Source organism: Cyprinodon tularosa, unplaced genomic scaffold (genome assembly GCF_016077235.1).
Source record: "Cyprinodon tularosa strain WSP-4 unplaced genomic scaffold, ASM1607723v1 ctg387, whole genome shotgun sequence".
In the NCBI taxonomy this organism is placed as follows: Eukaryota; Metazoa; Chordata; class Actinopteri; order Cyprinodontiformes; family Cyprinodontidae; genus Cyprinodon; species Cyprinodon tularosa.
Genome location: NW_024039104.1, coordinates 1,288,459 through 1,308,880, shown reverse-complemented (window position 1 = coordinate 1,308,880; position 20,422 = coordinate 1,288,459). Strand labels below are relative to the sequence as shown.

Genomic DNA, 20,422 nt, shown 5'->3' with positions numbered 1-20,422 from the left:
AGACCAATGATTTGTGAATCTTAAATTTTCATAGTCATGAAAATAAAGAAAACTCTTTGATTAAGAAGGTGTGTCCAAACTTTTGGTCAGTACTGTATATTTTGAGTTTTTTATTGATTAAGCATCTCACAGAGAAAGTAGATTTACAAGGAAGCTTTCAACACAATTTAACGCTAAGGCCTGCCACCATCTTAGACGTTAACTCCTTTAGTCAAGCCAACATGGTACTTGACAAGTAATAACCGCTTAATGACAAGATTATGACTTGTGCATGTATCACAGTACTCAGCTGCATTAAATGATATCTATACGTTAGCAGCTGCCACTACAGTCTACATCTTTGTCTTGCTAACATGGCTTCCTTAAGGGAGCGTTGTAAAAGCTTAATCAACACAGGTGATTAACAAGATCAGGATGCAACTCCTTTAAAGAGGTCCAGGTCCTCCATAGATTTGGCTTTAGTTTTACGTTATGACATAGACACTCAAAGATTTGTATTTTTCTCAAGGCATCTTTAATATTAACTTGACCTCACAAGAAACATTGAAGGGTTGTTTTTTGTCGCCACTTTTAAATCCATGTCAAATACACAAGAACAAACCACAAATATATATCACTATGCAATCACATGCTTTTGTTTATTTTATTTTCATCTCCTTACTGCATATTACATTTTATTACATTTACACAGAAACATGCAATTGTAATTTAACCTTAAGAGACACCTTCACTTTGTTGACCAGCACACAAACTAACATTTCACATAAAGCAAACATTATATACCAGCATAAATTAGCCTTTTACTTTTGGCTTAAAATTATGTGCAGGAAACGCATATCAATTCAGGAGACACAATCCAAACGTTTTACCTAATCTTTGAATTTTTCTTTCAAGGATTAGGTAGAAGGTGATATGATAGAAAGTAACTAGATACAGATATCAATGCTGACATCAATTTTAAGGTCAGTACTTTAAGAAGAAAGGGCCTAAGGTTTCTTTAAGGTTTTCACTCCCAGACATAGAGCTAACTCATTTTTCTGGATCTTCCCATCCTTGTTGACATCACAGTGACGCAATAGAGAGGCTCGCAGCTTGTCAAGATCAGGGCCTGATATGTTTGGCTATACGGACAAATAACACAAGAAGTGCATTAATTATTAAGTGGGAAATTTAAAAAAATGAATGTTTTACAGAAAGTTTCAAGTGATACATAGTTGCTTTTACCCTGTTAAACGCTACATAAAAGCTGGACATGGTTAAAAAATCCAGTCTGTTTTAGAACAGAAGCTATTTCAAAAGAAAGCATCAACTGAAAGTAATTTAACTTGTTGAGTAAGAAGCTTGTGATCTACAGTAAACCACTGGACATGCTTAAAATATTAAACATAAGCATTCTATAACCACCAATGTCTGGAGCTTTCTGCTTTTAGTTCGACTAAGAGGAGATAATTTTGACTGACTAAAGGTAAACTTAATAGGAAATAATCTACGGTTTCAGTCATCATGTCTGAAGCACAAACAATCTGAAGAAATGTTTGAAATTGACAGTGTAATATTTGGTCTTAAAAAAAGAGACAGCTTTAAAGTTGGGCAATGAAACCACGATTCCTGATTTAACTAAGAAAGTAAAAAACAAACTAATGAAAAGATATGTAGCACTAAGTCTTTTCGTCAACATAAAAACCTCTTTACTCTAGAAAGCTGAAGTCCCACGAAAGGGGGGGGGCTTTCAATATACCATGGGGGGGGCTGCTCAATATACCATGAGATTATATTACATATTTTTTTCACATTTATATATTTTCCACTTAGACATAAGTATAGTTTCTGAACTTATAAAATGTCTACAGGATTTTTTTTTTAAATCAACACAGGAATGGGAGAAAAAAAATCTTCACATAGGAGGTATAGAATTCGATAAGCCATCCTTTTCCAAAGCTTTAGATTATTGTTTTGGCTCTGGACAAATTCCATACATAATAAAAATGAAAATGTCTCTTTGTATTGTAGAGCTGATAACCCCAGAACCAGACCTCGAGTTGTCAAGATGGGAGAATGGATCATAGATTAGAATGAGAAAAAAACCCCCAAAATTATCGAAAACGTCTCCGGAAACTTTATTTGAACTGGTATTTATTTAGCAATTATTTACTAAGTGAACTTAAGTAATACTGTTCTGATATGGTAATATTTATACCACTGTACTTAAATTTTTGTTACATAGGAAAGCGGATGATAGGGATACCTACCCAGACAAGCTCCATCATGTCTTTGACAAACCCATCCACTTCAGGTCCCTCCAAGGCTCCGGTCTTACTCTTTAAGATAAACAATCACAGAGCAAGAATAAGTAGAGGCAGAACAAAGCAGAGCAACATAGAAAAACCCATGAAAAGAATACACACTGCCAACTCACCGATATTTGATAGCATGTTGGAATATTGGATTTCTTACTCCAGTAAAATGGCAATGCAACATTAATAAACACCTGACTGCTACTGTTATGATTCTGGTCAGTCTGCCGGCTGTTTTCACCCTCTGCTGTGTCAGCAATAAAGCTTATGTGCTTCACCTGTTCAGTGCTACTCAATCAGCATCATACCATTCACCTGTCTTCCAGTGTTTATATTCAGCAGTCAATGCCAGATTATTATGAGCCACTGATGAGTTTTATCAAGTATTGACGTTACCCATCTGTCTTCCTGATTCTACCTCCTGATTCTCTTAGTCTGCCTGAACGCTATCAGCCCTATCATAGTGTGTTTTTGGATCTCTGACCCGTTTTCTGTGCCCTGACCTCGCTCCTGGATTCTCCCCTAGATTCTCACTGGATCTCCGATCTCCGTCACCTGGCTTTGACTCTGGACCAGCTCTCTGGTTCCGTACTCCGGTTAGTCCCCTTGACCATTCTGCCTGTCTCTGCTCTCATGGGTCTGACCCTTTGCATTCCGCTGGACCAACGAGTAACCGTCAAAGAAAGATTTCTCCAAACCTAGCAGGACAGATTCAGGAGTCCTCATAGGTTCACCGGTGACCGGCTTCTTCAGATATTCTCAAAGTTTCTCCTCAACCCCAAAATAAGGTAAGTGGCTTTACTCATCATCATCATCAAAGCTCACCTCAACCAGCTTTTCATCCCCAGAGGTTCCAGATCCATGGGCTTTGTCTCGGCATTCTTGGCCTGAATAAACCTTTTAACTTTGCATTGTCTCTGGTTCAATTCTGGGCCCTCTGTCCTGATCGTTACAGCTGCAGCTCTCTTCCTTAGGCTGTTTAATTCTAAACTGCTGTCAATATTATGGATTAAGGTTTTAAATTAATCGGTTTTGTGTTCATAACCATTTGTATTTACCACTACTGATCCAACAATTCCTCATAGCAATCTGTAATCACAAAGCATTTTTCTCCAAGCAAAAAAAGCAAATTGTGTCTCTATGACAAGCACAATGAACATAAGACACGCTTTAGAATGTGTTAATCTACAAACTGTTAATAGTTTTCCTCAGTTTATATATTTCTAAGAGGTTAACGCATAAAAAGAAATCAGATGTCAATGCAAAAAATAATCAGTCTAAAAATTACATAAACAAGAAAAACATGCAAAAAAAAAGGATTAACATGTTTTCAGAAACTATTACCGGTATCTGGAAAAATAATGGCAAAGGGTTGAAAAGGAAAACCAACACTACTAAATTGTAAATGTACAAGTTCTGTTAAGTTTAAATGTGTGAGAATAAGATAATAAAAAATAAAAACCTAAAAGAAACCTAAAAGAAAAATATAACTATAACCTCCTCATAATAAAAGGGCTAAATCTGTTGCAATGCCTTTAGCTCTGAATAAACATGACTTAGACACTTTTTGCTGCAGTACCAGCAATCTTTAGCAGAAACTGATATAAAAGAGAAACTTTGTGTCAATTAAGTTAAACACTAGAATCAAATCCCTTTAAAGGGGTAAAGTTGTCTTCAGCCAACATTTTACTATGCAACATTAGTTGTACTCTATTACCAATACATGATGAAATGAGGTTACTGTTTTAGTAGTTACACTCAAATAAATAATGCAACCGCTTTTGGCATTTAAATATTCATATTTAGTTACTTTAACACAATTGTTTTATGTCCTACCCTGCTAACATGAAACAATTGTGTTAAAGTGCCAAAAACGGTTGCATTATTTTTTTCAGTGCATGTTTCAACCAATTTCTTAAACAACTTACAACATCATAATGGTCAAAGATCTTCTCAAAGTCTCTCTTCCTCTCCTCTTTGCTGTTTGCCTTGAAGAAAATAAGGTATTTGTATTAAATAACAGAAATACTAGATTTGATAAATGTAAATGTAGGTTTATTCTCTTTTTATTTTGTTTTCAAAATAGAATATTTTACTTACATCCATCCGGAACTGGAGCAGGAAGTTCTCTTCCAAAGCTAAGATCCTTTAATATAAAACCAAGTTTTAATTGAGCTGATTTTAACTGTTAAATAATTTAACATGAGAAACCTTGAAGAAGCACTTCTGTTGTTTGACTTCACTTGAACTGTTAGCACTAAAACATACCTGGCTAAATCATTCAGATCCAAACGACCATCCTTGTTTTTGTCAAACATTTTCATCTGCAAAGAAATAACATTATATATAAAATAATATATGTCAATATATAATTATATTATATATAAAATATAATTCAAGATCTTTCACGGTCAATAGACCTTGCTATTATGGCAAACAAAATTGGCTCAGTTTTCAAATCTATTTAAATTTTAATTTACAAAAGTAAAAAAATATTTTAGTACATCTCTGTATACTGTATGCAAAATACTCTTTTAAAGATATAAACCTGAACACAGGAGGATATGAATTTAAAGTTTATTGGAAAAATTTTTATTTTCATCCATGAGAATCCATTCAGCTTAGAAAATACACATTAAATTCTCATTATACCCAAAATCTGTAGTCCAACGAACACTTATTCTGTATTTTTAAATCAGTTTTGAAGAGTTATAGCTGTTTTTCTTTTTATATTTATATTTTTCATTGTAAAATGCCTACTGTTGTGTTTTTTTAGGAAGACAATTTTAAGATCTGTCCAGGGACAGATGAAAAATAGCCTTTTGGCTAATTCTGGTGCATTGCAGGAATGCTTTTTAATGTACACTGTCCCTGTCAAATAAATCAATATATTTAAATTGATTAAAAACAAAGAAACACTGATAATATTTGCATGATAAACTGTATATTAGAGCTTTGAATACATTTCACAGACTGATTCTTTATAAATGCAAGAGTGTTTCATTTACCATTGTGTCTGTGTATTCCTCCAGTTTGACAGGGGACACTTGTTTGTGGTGTTGCTGAAATAAATCATTTAAGAAAGCCTGGGAGAGTAAAAAAAAAAAGTAAATACGACAGCAAAAAGAAAGTTACTGATGAAAAGCAGTAGTTCTCATGCATATCCTTTCTTTTCCCCATTTGACCTAAAATTCAGTAAGTATATTAGTCACAAATTCAAATATGAATCTTTAACAAGAATGTTGAAAGAAATTAGAAATAAAAATCCACAAGTCAATGAAGACGCTAACCTAAGCATGCAATCCTGTTTAGACATGATGTGGGAAATATTTGCCCATTACCATTTTGCAAACTCTGGAATTGAATACAGTAAGATTTTTTTTTTTTTTTTCTTAAAGGGGACATGTCATGCCTTTTATTTTCAAATTTAAAGTTGTGGTGTAGATAAAATGGAACTGTAATGCTTGGGTTTGGTCTTGTTATTGTTGATCTACAGGCGGTGTGGTCTCATTATATGCAAATGAGGCACTGCAATGGCTGTGTTGCAGTTTTCTAGCTAAAATGTCAACAAAAGAAGTCCATTGAGCCTTGTGTCAGAAAATGAAGAAAATGCAGAATCATGCCTTCCAATGAGTGCATCAATAATGGGTTATTACTGTATCTACAACCTCTCAACCCATACCAAGTAACTACAGTATAGTTTTTGCTCTTGCCGATTTACATTTTGACTTATGCATCTTTGGCATCCTTAAGCATAGATTTTTAAAGAAAATCTGTCAGAAATTAAGATGGTGGATTTATGAAATTGATAAGCAGAGATCCATGACCTTGTTTAGCCGTTCTGTAGCAAAACTGTGACATTGTTCAAAGAAAAACAGCAACAAAGAAAACTGAACTAATTGAAAAATATGACCAAAACTAATTATAAAAAGTTAATGTATAAGTTTATTTGTAGGTTAAATGCATCTGAAAACGATATTATTTTGTCACTTACTGATACCACACGTAGTGCAATCCGATATCAGTCTAAGCTGTGGAGACACTGGTATTCCTGTCTTCTTAAAGATCCTATTTAATCGATAATGGTACTTGTATTGTGTTTTTATCATTAACTAGTTTTATTTTATTTTTATGTATGTATTTATTGGACCATGAGTCCGGAATAAAGTTTATCTATCTATCTATCTATCTATCTATCTATCTATCTATCTATCTATCTATCTATCTATCTATCTATCTATCTATCTATAAAGATGCCTGCACAGCACCTGAAGAGACTAAATTCAGCTTTTCTGCAGTACTAGAGCAGAAAAGCTGATCTTTAACGCAGATCAACCTGGTCTTTAAGGCACAATCCCGCAGGTTTCAGATCATGTTTAGTCGATTCCAGTCCTCAGGTGCGTAGTTCTGCAAGCTGATGTGTCCTTTGACCAGAACACCTGATTTAAATGGTCTTTATCACATCCTCAGCATGCAGGGTCATGGCAGTAGTTTCATCATCTAATTGAGATACATTGGCGCGGGGACATATCTAAGAGTGTCAGGACACTCATGGTTGCCCATCCCTGTTTTAGATGTTTCTCTGCTTCGATACATCTGATTCAGACGATTGCAGTTCAGCAAAGCCTGTACACTGCTATCATTGATATCAGGTGTGTGAAAGCTGACATTGAAAACACGCAGGGAGTGTACCTTGAGTACCTTGAGAATCAATCTTGTACTGCTCCAGCTTAAATTGTTTGAGTCCAACCAAGACTGGTTGACCAATTATGCAACACTATAATGGTTTGAAGCACGAACTATCAGCTTGATAAAAGCAACAGCTGCCAAGCCCAAAAACAGAACCAAAATAGACACGGCAGCTCATGAGGACATACGCAGAGCTGCTGGCATCACATCCGTTTAATCATAATCAATGATTTCAGCTTTGAAAAAGGAAGCAAGAGCATAAAAACAAAGTTGGGTCTGATGCAGTTTCATTTCCTACTGTGTGACTGGCTAAAAGCAAACTTTGGCATGCAGTCACATGGTGTCGCAATAACCCATCAGCCTTAAAAGGTTATACTGAATCTCCTTTCCTCAGATATGATGGGAGCGGTCCCAGATTAATGAGTAGAGTTAAACCTGCTACACATCATCTGTCTCCATTGCCAGTTTAAGAGACACTAGTCTAACAGTGAAATGTATCTTATGGCTAAAAAAGTGGATTTTGCATGATGTCCCCTTTAACATGTACATTTCTTATATCATAAATGTTTATAATTTTTTTTGAATGAGCTTGTTTCTTATAAAAGATCACCTTCAACTCCTGTGCCGATATGAAGCCGCTGCAGTCCATGTCATACTTTCTCCATATCTACAGTGGGTTCACCAGGACGGATCAGGTCATTTAAAAAAAAAAAAAAAAAATATAGATTTATCCTCTTTCTTTTTAAGTTTATAATTTGATCGATGGAACAATCAGTTCAACAAAGTTATCTTTTGTTTGTCAAAAAGGTCAACCTATTGAACTTCACCATAAATTGATCATTTATGGTTGTATGTTTTTGGTACCAAACCTAATTTGTAAATCTGAGCATTACAAAAGTAAAATAAGACAAAGTTGACCTTTATTCACTACAAAATGACTTGAACATTGTTGTCATCCATAAATATCTTGAGTCTCATTTTTAAATCCTGCCCGTTCTATTCCATAGGTTTTCTATTAATACATCAGACTCCTCAGGAGTAAGATATGAATGTTACAAACTATTTAAGCAGACAAGATACAATAAGGATAAAGGCCAATTGATTTTTATATCCGATTATAAAGTCCTGCTTAGAGTTTTAAAGTGATGTATACTGTAGTGGGTAGAAAGAAGCTCACATCTTTTAAGATGAAGGCCACACAGATATGAGTGAAACAGAAAAGGATTGAAAGATAAACCTTTTTAGATTTCTACTTAATGCTAAGAACATCCGTTTTCAATGGGCAGTGCAGTCACGTTTTCTGTGGATTGATCAGGGTTTAACTCTCTGTAAAGCTAGCATTGAGCAGATTCTACTGAATTAGGTGACAACCTACCAGCAGAAAGAAAACGCCTCCAACTCAATGACAGTTTTATTGATAGTTTTTTTAGTTTCTGATTTTTCATAAAATTTAAAGTTACTGCCTTTATAAGTCACAGCTAACACAAGGTCATTTTATGTTTTTAAAACATACAAATACAAAGAAAATTAAATTCTGAATAGACATCAAAATCATAACCGCTTTGGTAAAATAAGGAATGGCCACGTAGAGTTAAAAATTACAGTAGGGAATAAAAAGGAAGGAGTCAGAGCTGCCTTTTTATTCACCAGTTTGGTTTTATGCATCTCTGCTCTTTTATAAGAATAACATTTTTTATTGAAAAATTGTTCAAAAAGGAATTTAGAACAAGAACTAATCTAGATAAGATGTCATCAAGGCATAGAAGTCGGTTTTGAGGAAAAGATTTCTATATCTAAATAAACCAGAGGAAGTAACCAGACTAGAAAACTAATCAAACGCATCTCACTGTTTATTGATGCATCAGCTAATTATTATTATTTTCCATCATTTCTTTGTGTGCATCTTTACCTTCATAAAATCAACACTGTTGTCAAGTGGAGCTTCTCTTCGGAAAATTAACAAGAAGTTTTCTTCTTCAGGCAGAATCATGTTGGCTAACTGGAAGAAAAGAAAAACCAATGATCTTAGTGAAAATGTGTTACCATTATCGGGTTTAACAATCAGAAATTTTTTGTAAAAACCCCAACTTCATTTTGATCTTTTAGTGTTGGTAGATCAGGAGCGTCTTGAAGCACTGTAACTCCTTTAAGCTACCATTTCTTCTAAATAAGTGGGGCATTGTGCAGAATGAATTACACTTCACAAAATTGAGAAAGATGGGAAAAAACTAAGGATCAGAACAAGAAAAAAACCCCTAATAAAATCAATTGACTTAGCAGAACATCAATACGATGATTTAGGACCTCTGCACCAGCTCCTCTGGCTTTACTCCAGTTCTTATTGAGACTGGTTGGCATCTGAACCTCAGCTCTACATTAGCAGATTAAACTGTCCCACATGGCAACAGTAATAAAAAGAGTGCAGCTCATCAGAAGGACAATGCACCAAGGTTGTTGCTTCCCGCAGAATCCCAGTCCCTATGGGTTTTTACGTCTGGGCATCAGATACTTTACAAACACTTTACTATATGAATTTATGAACTTTTAACAAAAAAAAATTAATAAAAGGTTGGTTTTTGTATATAAAACTTAATATTAAGTATAAACCAGGAAATGATTTCAAAGGGGACTTTCTGTTGTTTGACTTCACAGTGTGGTGCCTTTTGGCTTGAGTGGTCAATGTTTAATTGTTTTAGGCTAATATGCTAGATTTTCCTTTTCGGTAAGGGACTGTTGCAGCTATTTGTTTAGTTCTGCTTCTGTGAAATGAACAGATGCTGTATGTTTACCAGCGGTACATGCAGCTATAACACAGGATCTTGTGGCTTGCTGATAAAAACTGCTGACTTCCTTTTTAGCCTCCATGCATCTGTAAAAACAACTTATTACACACATTCTAGACTATAAAACATTTTGCAAGCACAGACAACACTTGAGCTAAAAAAAAATACAGCTTAAAGATGCATCTCTGCAGAAGTTAGCTAAAAAAAAATTGCTGCACAAACAGCAAATTGTGTAAGACTGAATGTTAAGAACTGCAGCTCCCTAACGGTCTAAACATCCAGTTTATGATAATTGTTCCTATTACCAGATCAAAAATTAGTAATTTGAAAGTTGATGTTAGAACTACTTCAGAAGCTTTGGAGGTTGCTTTTGAGCTTTATTGGTAATATTTAAGGACATTATCAGCTGGGATATGAAACTAATAAAACTTCATGCTGCACAGTTTATGGTTAAACACTGACTTCCTTTTGTTCAAAATGCTGTCGGAATTCATTTCCATGCTCAACCTTATATTTGCAGTGTCATTGCTTTGTTACTCTGGAGGCGGGCTGAGTGTTCAAATACAAAAATCAACCGTCTAAGAAGTTAGATCAACCGTAAGAAGTTTAATACCAACAACACAATATTTCTGAGGATTTTGTTCTTGCTTTCGCAAACAATGAAAGTACATAAATATACTGAGGTCTGCTGTAAGAAAACTGAAAATTTCAGATGGTCATTCGTACTCATTTTTTCTCACCCATAAGTATTTTGATCAGTTATGCAAAGAAAAACATTTGTACATTCCTGCATAAAATTAAAGTGTATATTCTCCAAAGATTTGTTATTACGTCCTTTTTCTATTAACAGTGGCTCCTTTTTCTTGTGATTGAGTCAAATCGACTCTCAAAATAGACCTTGGGATCCATGACTGAAGCGAATAAAAGTCTCTATAATGATGGATTTAAGGGGCAGCAACAGACTGTAGAACAGTGGATTAATTTAGAGCAGGTTTGAAATTCCCCAAGATGGATATGAATTGATGCATAAGGAGCATAAAACTTTTTTTAATGGAAAATAGCCTCTTTATATCGGTTTTCCCGAACATGACTAAAACCACACAAGAGTAAAAACATCAAAATGGTTCATGTTTTATTAGAACCAACCAACCCAAAGGATTGGAGCCACACTGGATAGATTAAGGGTGCAACATGCAACCTATGATAGATACTGACATTGCTTTCAACTGATTGACCTTATGACCAAGATTATATTAACCCTTTAAAGCTACAGTGTGTAATTTTCAGTGATGTGCAATGACCCGACTGCAGTGCCATAACTGCTCTGCCCCACCGCCTCTCCCCCTACAATAATATGAAGGCCGTCTGTCACAGTACACAATGGCTTTGACAACGTCGGCATCACTTTTCCTGTCAGGAGATGATGAGGTTTGTTTACACAGATAACTTTATAAATGGTGTCGGATATAGATTTTATATAGGCCTAAGATAGAAGAATAAAGTTGTTATCTTCTCTGCATCGCCATAATGTTTTAGAGAGCAGCATAGCATAGTGATCAGTATTTGCAGTAATTTTGTTTGATAGCGAGATTGTGTTGGTTGGAGGCATATATATTCTGCATTTGCAGATTTCAAGTTTTGACTGTGGCAGGAGTATTATCAGACAAGGAAGAGTGTAAGGATCTCTACAGTCACTGGTTTGTTAGCTCTGGGCTGCCATAGAGCAAAGATATCTGCCTTCATAAATGCGAGACCTGCTCCCATGTAGTTATAGATAGTAATTCTAAGGAAACACTAACAAAGATTGACACTTTCAGTTAATTTAATGATTTCATGTAAGGTTTCCATCTGTGGCTCGGGTCTTTCACCAGAAAGCAGAAGAAATTTAAGATTTGCACAGCAGGTTTTTGAGGAAACCAACTTTGTTAAAGCTCTAGAGTTCTCATATATATGAATGTAGAAAATTATAGCTCTGGAAATAATGGTAAAGTTGAATATAGAACAACTTGACCAAGGCGAAAAAGATGTTAATGTAAAAAAAACAAACTTAAGAGGTTCTTGATTCCTCTTAATCAATTCAGTAATACTATAAAATATAGAGCTTATTTCCTGTTAAACATTGTGAGCAGTTACAGCTGCATTTTGTTAGAGCTGGTTCTTGGAAGGAACTGACATTTTTATCTTAAAACCAATTCTAAATATATATCTCTGATAGACAGGGGTCCACCATGTTAAACTCAATGCTCCTGCATCAGCCACAGTAAATCACCGCCTGCAACAGGCCACTAATGGAAGAGGCTTATTGATTTTCTTCTTTCACTATTAGAGGAAGTCGAAGCCTTTGGGTCTGCAGATGTATTTGATCCCAGCAGTGATCCAATGAATCCTTTCTTTCCTGAAGAAAAAATAATACATTTTATTTCCCTGGAGCAGACCAGGGGATCTTGGACTAAGTGTGGTAGGATTGAAGGGTCCTTTTCTTTGAATTTTCAGAGCCACTGGTTGGAGAATACAGTACATGGAGATGTGGACAGTGGCATAATTGACCTGAATGGCCCAAAACATTCCTAGAGTATGTTTTGCGGTTGAATAAAATAAGAAATGGTGCAAAGATATCTTGTGATAGATGCAATAAATAAAAGTGACAACAGAGAGAAAATTGGTCATAAAAAGAGGAAGTTCATCAGAGAGAGACTGAGGGCTCATGACAATCTACAATGCTCAAGAGTAAAGAGGAAGCGGTCATAAGGCAAGCAAGCTTTAAATGTGTTAAGTTTAAGTAAAACTGAGCAGTAGTGTTTTGAGGACACTGAAGTTACATAGAAGAAGTTCAAAGAGTAATAGAAATATATACAATAGCAGCTTTAAAAATCATATTGATGATATATACTGCTTTATTCTGTTTTTTTCCAAAGCATGGTCAATACTGAAGAATTACTTCAATACTGTTGAAAAAAAATCCTGACACTTTCATTATCATATGCCTTAAAAAAAGAAAAGAAAAAAGAAATAACCTTTGGGGCGTGCAATGCAACTAATTCTTATAACATTCCAATAATATAACCCGATTACTGTAAATTTTGCTTGTGTAAATATTAGATCATGGAAACAAAACAAGCATAAATCTGAAATAACTAGAATTTCATTTCAACACCTATCCAGGAGTCTGTTAATTAATGCTGCCAGCTAGCACTAGAGCAATCTGTAAATAGAGCTCTGATGTATTTAAGCAGCATGGAGCCCCATCTTCTTCAGCACATTCCAAGTCAGATGGAAATGAATAATCAATCCACCGTCCTGGGTAGTTAGAGTCTTGTCTATAGACTTTGTGTTAGGACATCTGAATCATGATGAGTGTACTTATATAACATCTTTGGATGAGTTCTAGGACAGAAGCACCAACTCCACTACATACTAAAGCTCAGTGGGACCTCAGTAAGCATGAGGAGATTGGCCAAACACAGCTGGATTAATCAGTCTGTCCAATAATGACAGACAGGAATCAAAGGAGCTGGCTGAAGTTCAGGAAATAGTGGAGTTCGGCATGTAGCCCATTTTAGATGCTTGGAAGCTGAAAACGCAATCCTACCCCTCTGTTTAGTGACCAGTTTTCCCTTTTTCATATAAATCTCTATCTTGACTTCCTTTCAAACCATCTATTCTCCCTGTCTCAAATTTTAACATTTTGGTCCTGGAAGGTGTGTCCTTTATTCATGAGGTCCAAGTGTACAGCTGAATCTTGCCCTAATTTACATGCTCTTCTATGCCATTTCATAGGTTTGTGTAGTTGTTAGTTTTCTCCAATATAGGAATCCAATCAGTCCTTACTGCACTGGACCATTTAATGCCACGCAGCTTTGGTTTGGTCGTTCCGTCTTTGGGATTAACCATTTCTGTAGCTGGGTTTTAAATTCACTAGTCATGTTTAGAGAATATCTTTCTGAGTTTCTCAGAAACTCCTGGAACCTGTGGAAATACATCAGTTTTGATTCTTCTCCTATGTGTTAGATTCAGTATTTCTTTTCCTGCTAGTTTTTTTTTTTTTTTTTTTATTTGGCCAACCACATGCTTCAAGTGATGCGTTTGTGTTTTGTTCATTTCTCTGCAATTGAAAGAATTTTGTCAGCCCCATAACTCAAGAGTTCTGATTATGGAAAGTAAACCTCAGTATTAATACTCCCATTGTCCACAATGTGCACTGCACAGTCCAGAGAGGGCAAGATGTCATTCTTCAACCTCTCTAGCGAACTTTATGCTTCTGTCCACTGATCTGATGTGGTTGATTCACTTTCCTGGGTTTGAATTGATAAAGACTCTGGGATAGGATTCAAAATCTTTAAAAAAAAATAAATGTCAGGTTACCTCTGATTTAAGCCTGTTTTGTGGTCACTGTAAATATTGTCTTATATCTTTGTTGTGGCCCAGCTTTGATGACACACACACACAAAAAAAAAAAAAAAGAAATCCACAAAGGCCACAGATGCACCATGGACTTTTACGTAGGCAAAACAAAAAATGTTCCAGGTAAACTCAGTTCAGTTTTCTCAGTTCATTTCTCCTCAGGCAAGCAAACAGAAAGGACAAACATTTCCTCCGTGCTTCTCTTGCGCTGGTAAAAAAAAACTAAAACATACGCCCACCCAGATGCATGCTGGTCCTACTAATGTCAGCCTATTTATAAAAATAATTGACCGAAATTAATCATAACTAACCAAAAAACAAAGGAACATGACTAAATAACCCAAAAACATATTCTCATAACAGATATCAAACAAAGTAGAATAAACTTAGCAAGAACATTCAAAAAAAAAAAAAACTTTAATTATTAACAAAAAATAATTTGATAGGTGGAAGGGAATGCAAAAGATACGAATTTTCAAAGTTTCTACAAGGTGGACATACATCTTCTGTTGGCATGCATGATAGCAGTCAAAGCTGTAACTCCTTAATTTTTAGATTTATTCAAAGGGCAAATAGATATATACCTGTAGTTCTTGTGGTATTGTGCATGAAAAAAAAATGCATACATTCATCTTGGAATCAAATAAATATTCTAAAAGCTCTCTGAAAAGCCACCCAGTTAATTTTTTTTTAAATGATGGCTTTACTGCAGCTACATCACAAGTCTTATGAAAAGAGTTATGACAGACTCAACAAAAAGGTCTCTTTAGCATTATCTGTATACTAGTGAAATGTTCTGATGTTCAACTACCAGCAATGTGACTTCACTAATCATCAGTAAAAAGACCACTTCTTGATATCTGACCCAAGTATTTCTCTCCGTTTACCCCATCTGATACTTTGTCTCCTAAATAAAAAACATTTGCCTAAACAGATCTGGATCTACATGTGGTTTGTGCCATTTAAAGATACGTTGACATCAGCCCAAAATCCGGTCCATTTCATATCTGCTGGTTAAATCATTGCTTAGAGACTGCTGTGAATGCAAGGCAACAATACCTCTTGAATCTGCAGTTTCCCATCAGCAGTCACATCATAGGCAGACATGAACCTTTGCTTCAGTCTCTGAACTTTCTCCTCAGTGGCTTTCTCCTGTGAAAAAAACACAGCAATTTAAAATCACTTTTAGCTTCCTAAACTTGTTTAACTCCAAAAAACAGATTTTAAATGAACTGCTTCAAATTCATTTTGAGAATGGAACTCTTGAATAGAAGACAGCATAGAAAGGTTTATTCATACTTATTTTTAGAAACGTCTCCATACTCAGTTAATGCATTTGTTTTCCCCCTCTCAATGTCTACTTTTTAAACTCAACAGAAATTAGCTGAACTTGACTTTAGCATGTCTAAGATTTGGTAGTTTGCTACATATCTAATAAAGGCTGTAGATATTCTTCACGGAGCAGTTAGCTTTCTGCAAATGAAAAGCCCAAGTCAGCATGTTTAGACAGATGTGGATATTAATGAGGTGTTAGTATGCCGATAATCTGCAAACAAAAGGCATAATCTAACGGGTCTGATGGCAGAGGAACCTTGAAAAGCTGCAGCTAGAGAAATCAGAGAGAATTCCCTTTAGCTTCCATGAAATCTGTTGATCCCAGGGGTTCCACTTCCTACTAATCAATCAGCAGTGAATTCAAACCCACAGAGGTACCTGCAGGGACTGCTGCCCCCATCAGTCAAAATTAAACAGCAACTAATAACATTTAGAAAATGGTGCAAAAATATGCAAAACTGTTAATGACAGCTCCAAACTAAGGTCTGTTTTTTCTCTCTTTTATGTTATGTTTTTCTAAGTTTTCATTTTTTTTCTGTAGAACTCATCTTAACTTGAGGTTGAGTGAAATGTGAAGGTAAATATATATTTTCAGGTGCTAAAATTATGTAACCCTACTTAGCAACCAAGATTCCTAATTGTCACCTTCCTGTATCTATGGCAACAGGTAGCTTCGTGGTGTTTAGACCTGAATCATTACTTAGTTCAGAGCAGAGGACACGTTCTGCAGACCAGAAGGTGCCAGAGAATGTCATGAATCAAGAGACAAACGACCAGTGATGATGTTAAAGCAGAAACACAAACCTACAGAAATACAGCATGAAAAAAATCTGATAAACCAGCCAAACGTTTACTTGACTTGTACATGAAGTAAATCAGTTTTAAAACATCCTGTGATACAGTATTACTACTTCACCAAACCATCTACAAAGTTTAATATTTTTCGTTATATCCAGACCTTAACCAGATTATTTTCACATTTGGACAAAAACAATAAAGGATTCCCAGTCAGCATTGGCCTCCCTCCCACCTTTAACCCTCCACCTCAGTGGTTAATAGAAGCATGATCCGTTTCTATTGAGATTCTGCATTAAGGAAACAAAAGAAAGGCACATCTGTTAAGCATTGATGTTTTTGTCTTTTTAACTGACATTTCAATAAAATCTTTTGGTTTGTCAAGATTAAACCTGTTGCCAGGCATCAGTGCGATCTTAAAATCTAGTTGGTCATTCCAGACTACAAAGCATTCAAACCTAAAAAGTTTCACATGCCGTTGTTCAGCAATACGTAGTTGAACAGGCTTCTACTGCCCAATTTGTCCCTTCACCATTTAATGTCGTATTTCTGGATGTTTTCCATCAGATCTTTTGGGGAAAATGAAATTATGTCACCATGGCATGTCTGGTACCAATCAATTGTTAACCACTGCCCATAAGGAGGAAGAATTGATTATTTTGTTTCCCTGTGATCAAATGCTTATTCCTTGCATGGACTTCTTTGGTTGATGTTGCCCTGTTAAACACACCATTAGCGCTAAAATAATTTCCACTCTACACCAAATCAACTTTGAGTTTTACTAATAAAGAACAATTAAAGGATGCTAAAGAACTAAACATTCTGCAGAGGAGGAAATAGCTGACACACCACTAACAAACGGCATCAAAGTGATGCACTACAGTAAATAGAAGGGAGAGCAGATGGGATGGCTGTGAAGTGTCTTTGTAGCTTGACAGAAATCTATTGAACCCCATCCCTCCTGAGGGCATTAGTGGCAGAAAGCTAACATCAGGAAAGACAGAGTAATAAAAGTGGTGATCTGTTTGTTTTAGAGCAACCCAATTAGTATCCAAGGGAGTCTGCTCAGAGCGCTGAAAGGAACAGGCAGTAGATGAATGCTCATTGGAGTTTCCATTAAAACTGGTCGGGCAAAGGGCTCGGCCATTACTATGGATAACCACATTTAACTTTGCTCTGTAAACAGGATGTGCCATTAGTGAAGACGTTCAGCAGGATCTTTTCTCCTCTCTCAGATTGGAACTGTATCATATTTAGATGTTCTTCCATACTTTCCAGATACTTTAGATGTATTGTCCCACATCATGAAACAAACCTCGCCCATCCAGCTGCCCACACAGCAGAGGTTTATATTTCTGCATGCTTCAGGGTCATTTCCAGGACATTTTCTTAAGCTCCATCTTCTCAGACTGTGCTCCAAGAAGATATGATTATATTCATTGAAAAATGACTAAGTAAGATTACACAATGTATCTCCCCGAGTTTTACACACGAGATAGTCTGTTAATATCAAATGATGCTGTTAGGTTCAAAGTATTACATGCAAATATGCCAAAAATGTATTTAACTTATGTCACCCTTAATAGAGGACTGCCCCATATTTAAATCGAAACTTTGTGTGATTATGAAATTCTGGTTCATGTAAAATTTTTACAAAATAATTTTACACATAAAAAAAAATTGGAAAGATTCATCATGTTTGTAGAATGGAATGCAATGTCTGGCCAAGAAGTGTCCCTTATGTATTTTTCGTTGAGTTGGCAACCCTGATGGTACATTGAGACTGAGCGCAGATTTCTGCCAGCGCAGCCGGGAGATCACCACAGCGGTCAAGGCAACTTCCTTTTTGGAATTGAAAGTCAAGCCATCCCTACACTAAGAATTACAGTCATAGTGCCTGAGATTATGTTTCAAAATAAGAGCAGTCATTGTTATGTATGTCTATATTTTTTCCTTTTTATCCACATATTTGAATTTAGTTAGAGGTATGGTGGATGGAGGATGTTCTTTTTCCAGGTGGATCATCAAAATAAGTGGTCCTCCTAATTGTCAATCATTCTGGTGATATGTTTACGTAAGGCCATCCTACGTGCTCATCCCCATCTTTACTTACCGGTGGCGAGTCTGACATAGTGGAAAAATTGCACATCTTCCTTCGGAAAATAAGCTTGTATGAGTGATGCAAACAGCAACTTTTAAACAGAGCGTGCACGAGGAGAAATGGGCTGGTGCACACTCTCGCACACATTAAGTAGGTGTTCCCTCTCGGGAGCGGGTACACGGTTGTGCATGTGCTTTTTTTTTTTTTTTAAGTGTAGAGGGTGGTTCTTTTCACAAATTAACAAGGATCCTCCACTATATCCTTAGGTTAATTTATTTCACTTTGTGTTTTTCCCCCCCACTTGTGACAGTAACTATATTAAAATATAAGTCTCATTCACTATCATTAGATTCATTAAATACGACTAGAATTTTATTTTTGTCTAAATGTCTACTTTTACTATCAGATTACAGATGAGTTCATCCATGTGAATCATCAAAACCAAACTAAATCACATGGAATTTCAGAGTTAAAGCCCCTCATAACCTGCAGTTTTTGTCTTTTGTGCCAAGTTACTGTCAATCTTGTTACTAAGCCGTCTGATTTCATTAAATGCTTTCAATTCAGAATGACAACTGAATATCTCCAGATCTAAGTGCTGTCAATATTGCTGCTAAACCATTTCTTTTATTTGAATGCTTCCATTTCAGAACGACAGTAGAAACCCATCAAGACATGACTCACAAAGTTTCATCCACATCTGATGTAGAATTTCAAAATTAAAGCTCCACAGAAATCAAGACACAGAATCACTTAATCCCCAAGTTGGCGTAAATTGCAGTAATGCTGTAAAACATTTTGCTTTCTTTGAATACTTTCATTTCTGAAGAAAAATAAAACACCTCCAGATGTGACCATCTAATGTGGAGTTTCATAATGAAAGCCCCTAAAAATCTCTAAACAGTCACTTTTACCTAAGTTGCTATCAATATTGGTGCTAACCCATTTATTTTCAGTGAAAGCTTCTATTTTAGATGTGACTCATTAAGTTCTGAGAATTAAAGCTCCACAAAATCCCTACATCTAATGTCTTTGCCCTAATATGCTGTGACTTCTTAACAAAAAAAAAAAAAAAAAACAACAAAAAGAAAACACAACTGCTTACCTGTGGACCCAGTCTTTTCATCATATGCAGGAAAAAGTCATCCAGCTCTTTGCCCTCAATGTAGCCATTATCTACAACAATAAGAACACAAATCTAAATGTTAGGACTGAAAAAGGCAAGCTGTTTAAGGTTTTTCTTGGCTAGTGTTCTGCATTTTTAAAATTTGTTTCAGCACACCTGATTTCCACTGATGGCTTATTAACTGGCTTAACCAAAAACCATCTGAATTAAGTTTGCTGAAACAAGGAAACAAGCATGATTAATGGTTTTTGGAAGGTTTGTTATAGATAAAACCCATGTTAAATTTTAATTATTTTGCTGGTAAATATTTTTTAAAATTTAACATGGTTTTATCTATAACAAACCTTCCAAAAAGCATTAATAATGCTTTAAAACCTAATGGCCAAAAAAAAAAATCTGAATAAAACTGCTTCACATTAAAGTTTAACAAACAAATGAAAAAAATAACATCAAATATTCTCACCATCTGCATCAAAGTGTTGCCAGATTTCCAGGAAACCAGCTGCATCCAATTTGTCAAAAGTACTGTCCATCTTACTGAAAGGGCAGCTTCAAACTTTTGTATGTAGAAACAAGAATGTAGAGATCAACTGTGCTGCACTCCTCAGCCAGCCTACTTGTCATATGCTCTTTCCTACAAACTAGAAGAAAGACAGAACCACACCTCCTCTTTCTGCATGTGGATGAGTGTGAAATAGAGCATATCTGCCACCTAGTGGATGCCCTTTGACACTGCAATGCAAACCTTTTGTGACCATCACAAGAAAAGATTAGCAAAAACATGTAAAATTATTTTAATGCTCTCAATAGCTTTATAAAAAAAAAATCTAAAACAATTATTACTAAAAACATGCAGTCAGAATAAGTAATTGATTTGGTGAAATAAATCAGGAAACAT

At 35.6% G+C, this 20,422-nt stretch overlaps 1 protein-coding gene across 1 annotated transcript; it reads right to left on the bottom strand.

The window, feature by feature from the left end:
• Window positions 1-566: 566 nt before the first annotated feature.
• On the bottom strand, window positions 567-20,165 carry LOC119791318 (secretagogin-like). The gene is made up of 11 exons (XM_038297360.1): window positions 19,988-20,165; window positions 19,504-19,574; window positions 15,227-15,319; window positions 8,893-8,982; window positions 7,594-7,650; window positions 5,303-5,380; window positions 4,563-4,618; window positions 4,395-4,440; window positions 4,223-4,282; window positions 2,250-2,318; window positions 567-1,121 (listed from the first exon to the last, which is right to left on the bottom strand). The coding sequence occupies exons 1-11, from the start codon at window positions 20,055-20,057 to the stop codon at window positions 987-989; spliced, it is 825 nt and encodes a 274-aa protein (XP_038153288.1). The 5' UTR covers window positions 20,058-20,165; the 3' UTR covers window positions 567-986.
• Window positions 20,166-20,422: the final 257 nt, after the last annotated feature.

Excerpts from the sequence above, each read along its gene's own strand:
- LOC119791318 (XM_038297360.1), bottom strand. The coding sequence starts at position 20,057 with ATGGACAGTACTTTTGACAAATTGGATGCAGCTGGTTTCCTGGAAATC. Across the intron at positions 19,575-19,987 it reads GCAACACTTTGATGCAGATG|ATAATGGCTACATTGAGGGC; the intron begins GTGAGAATATTT and ends TTATTGTTGTAG. Across the intron at positions 5,381-7,593 it reads TATCGGCACAGGAGTTGAAG|GCTTTCTTAAATGATTTATT; the intron begins GTGATCTTTTAT and ends TTACTCTCCCAG.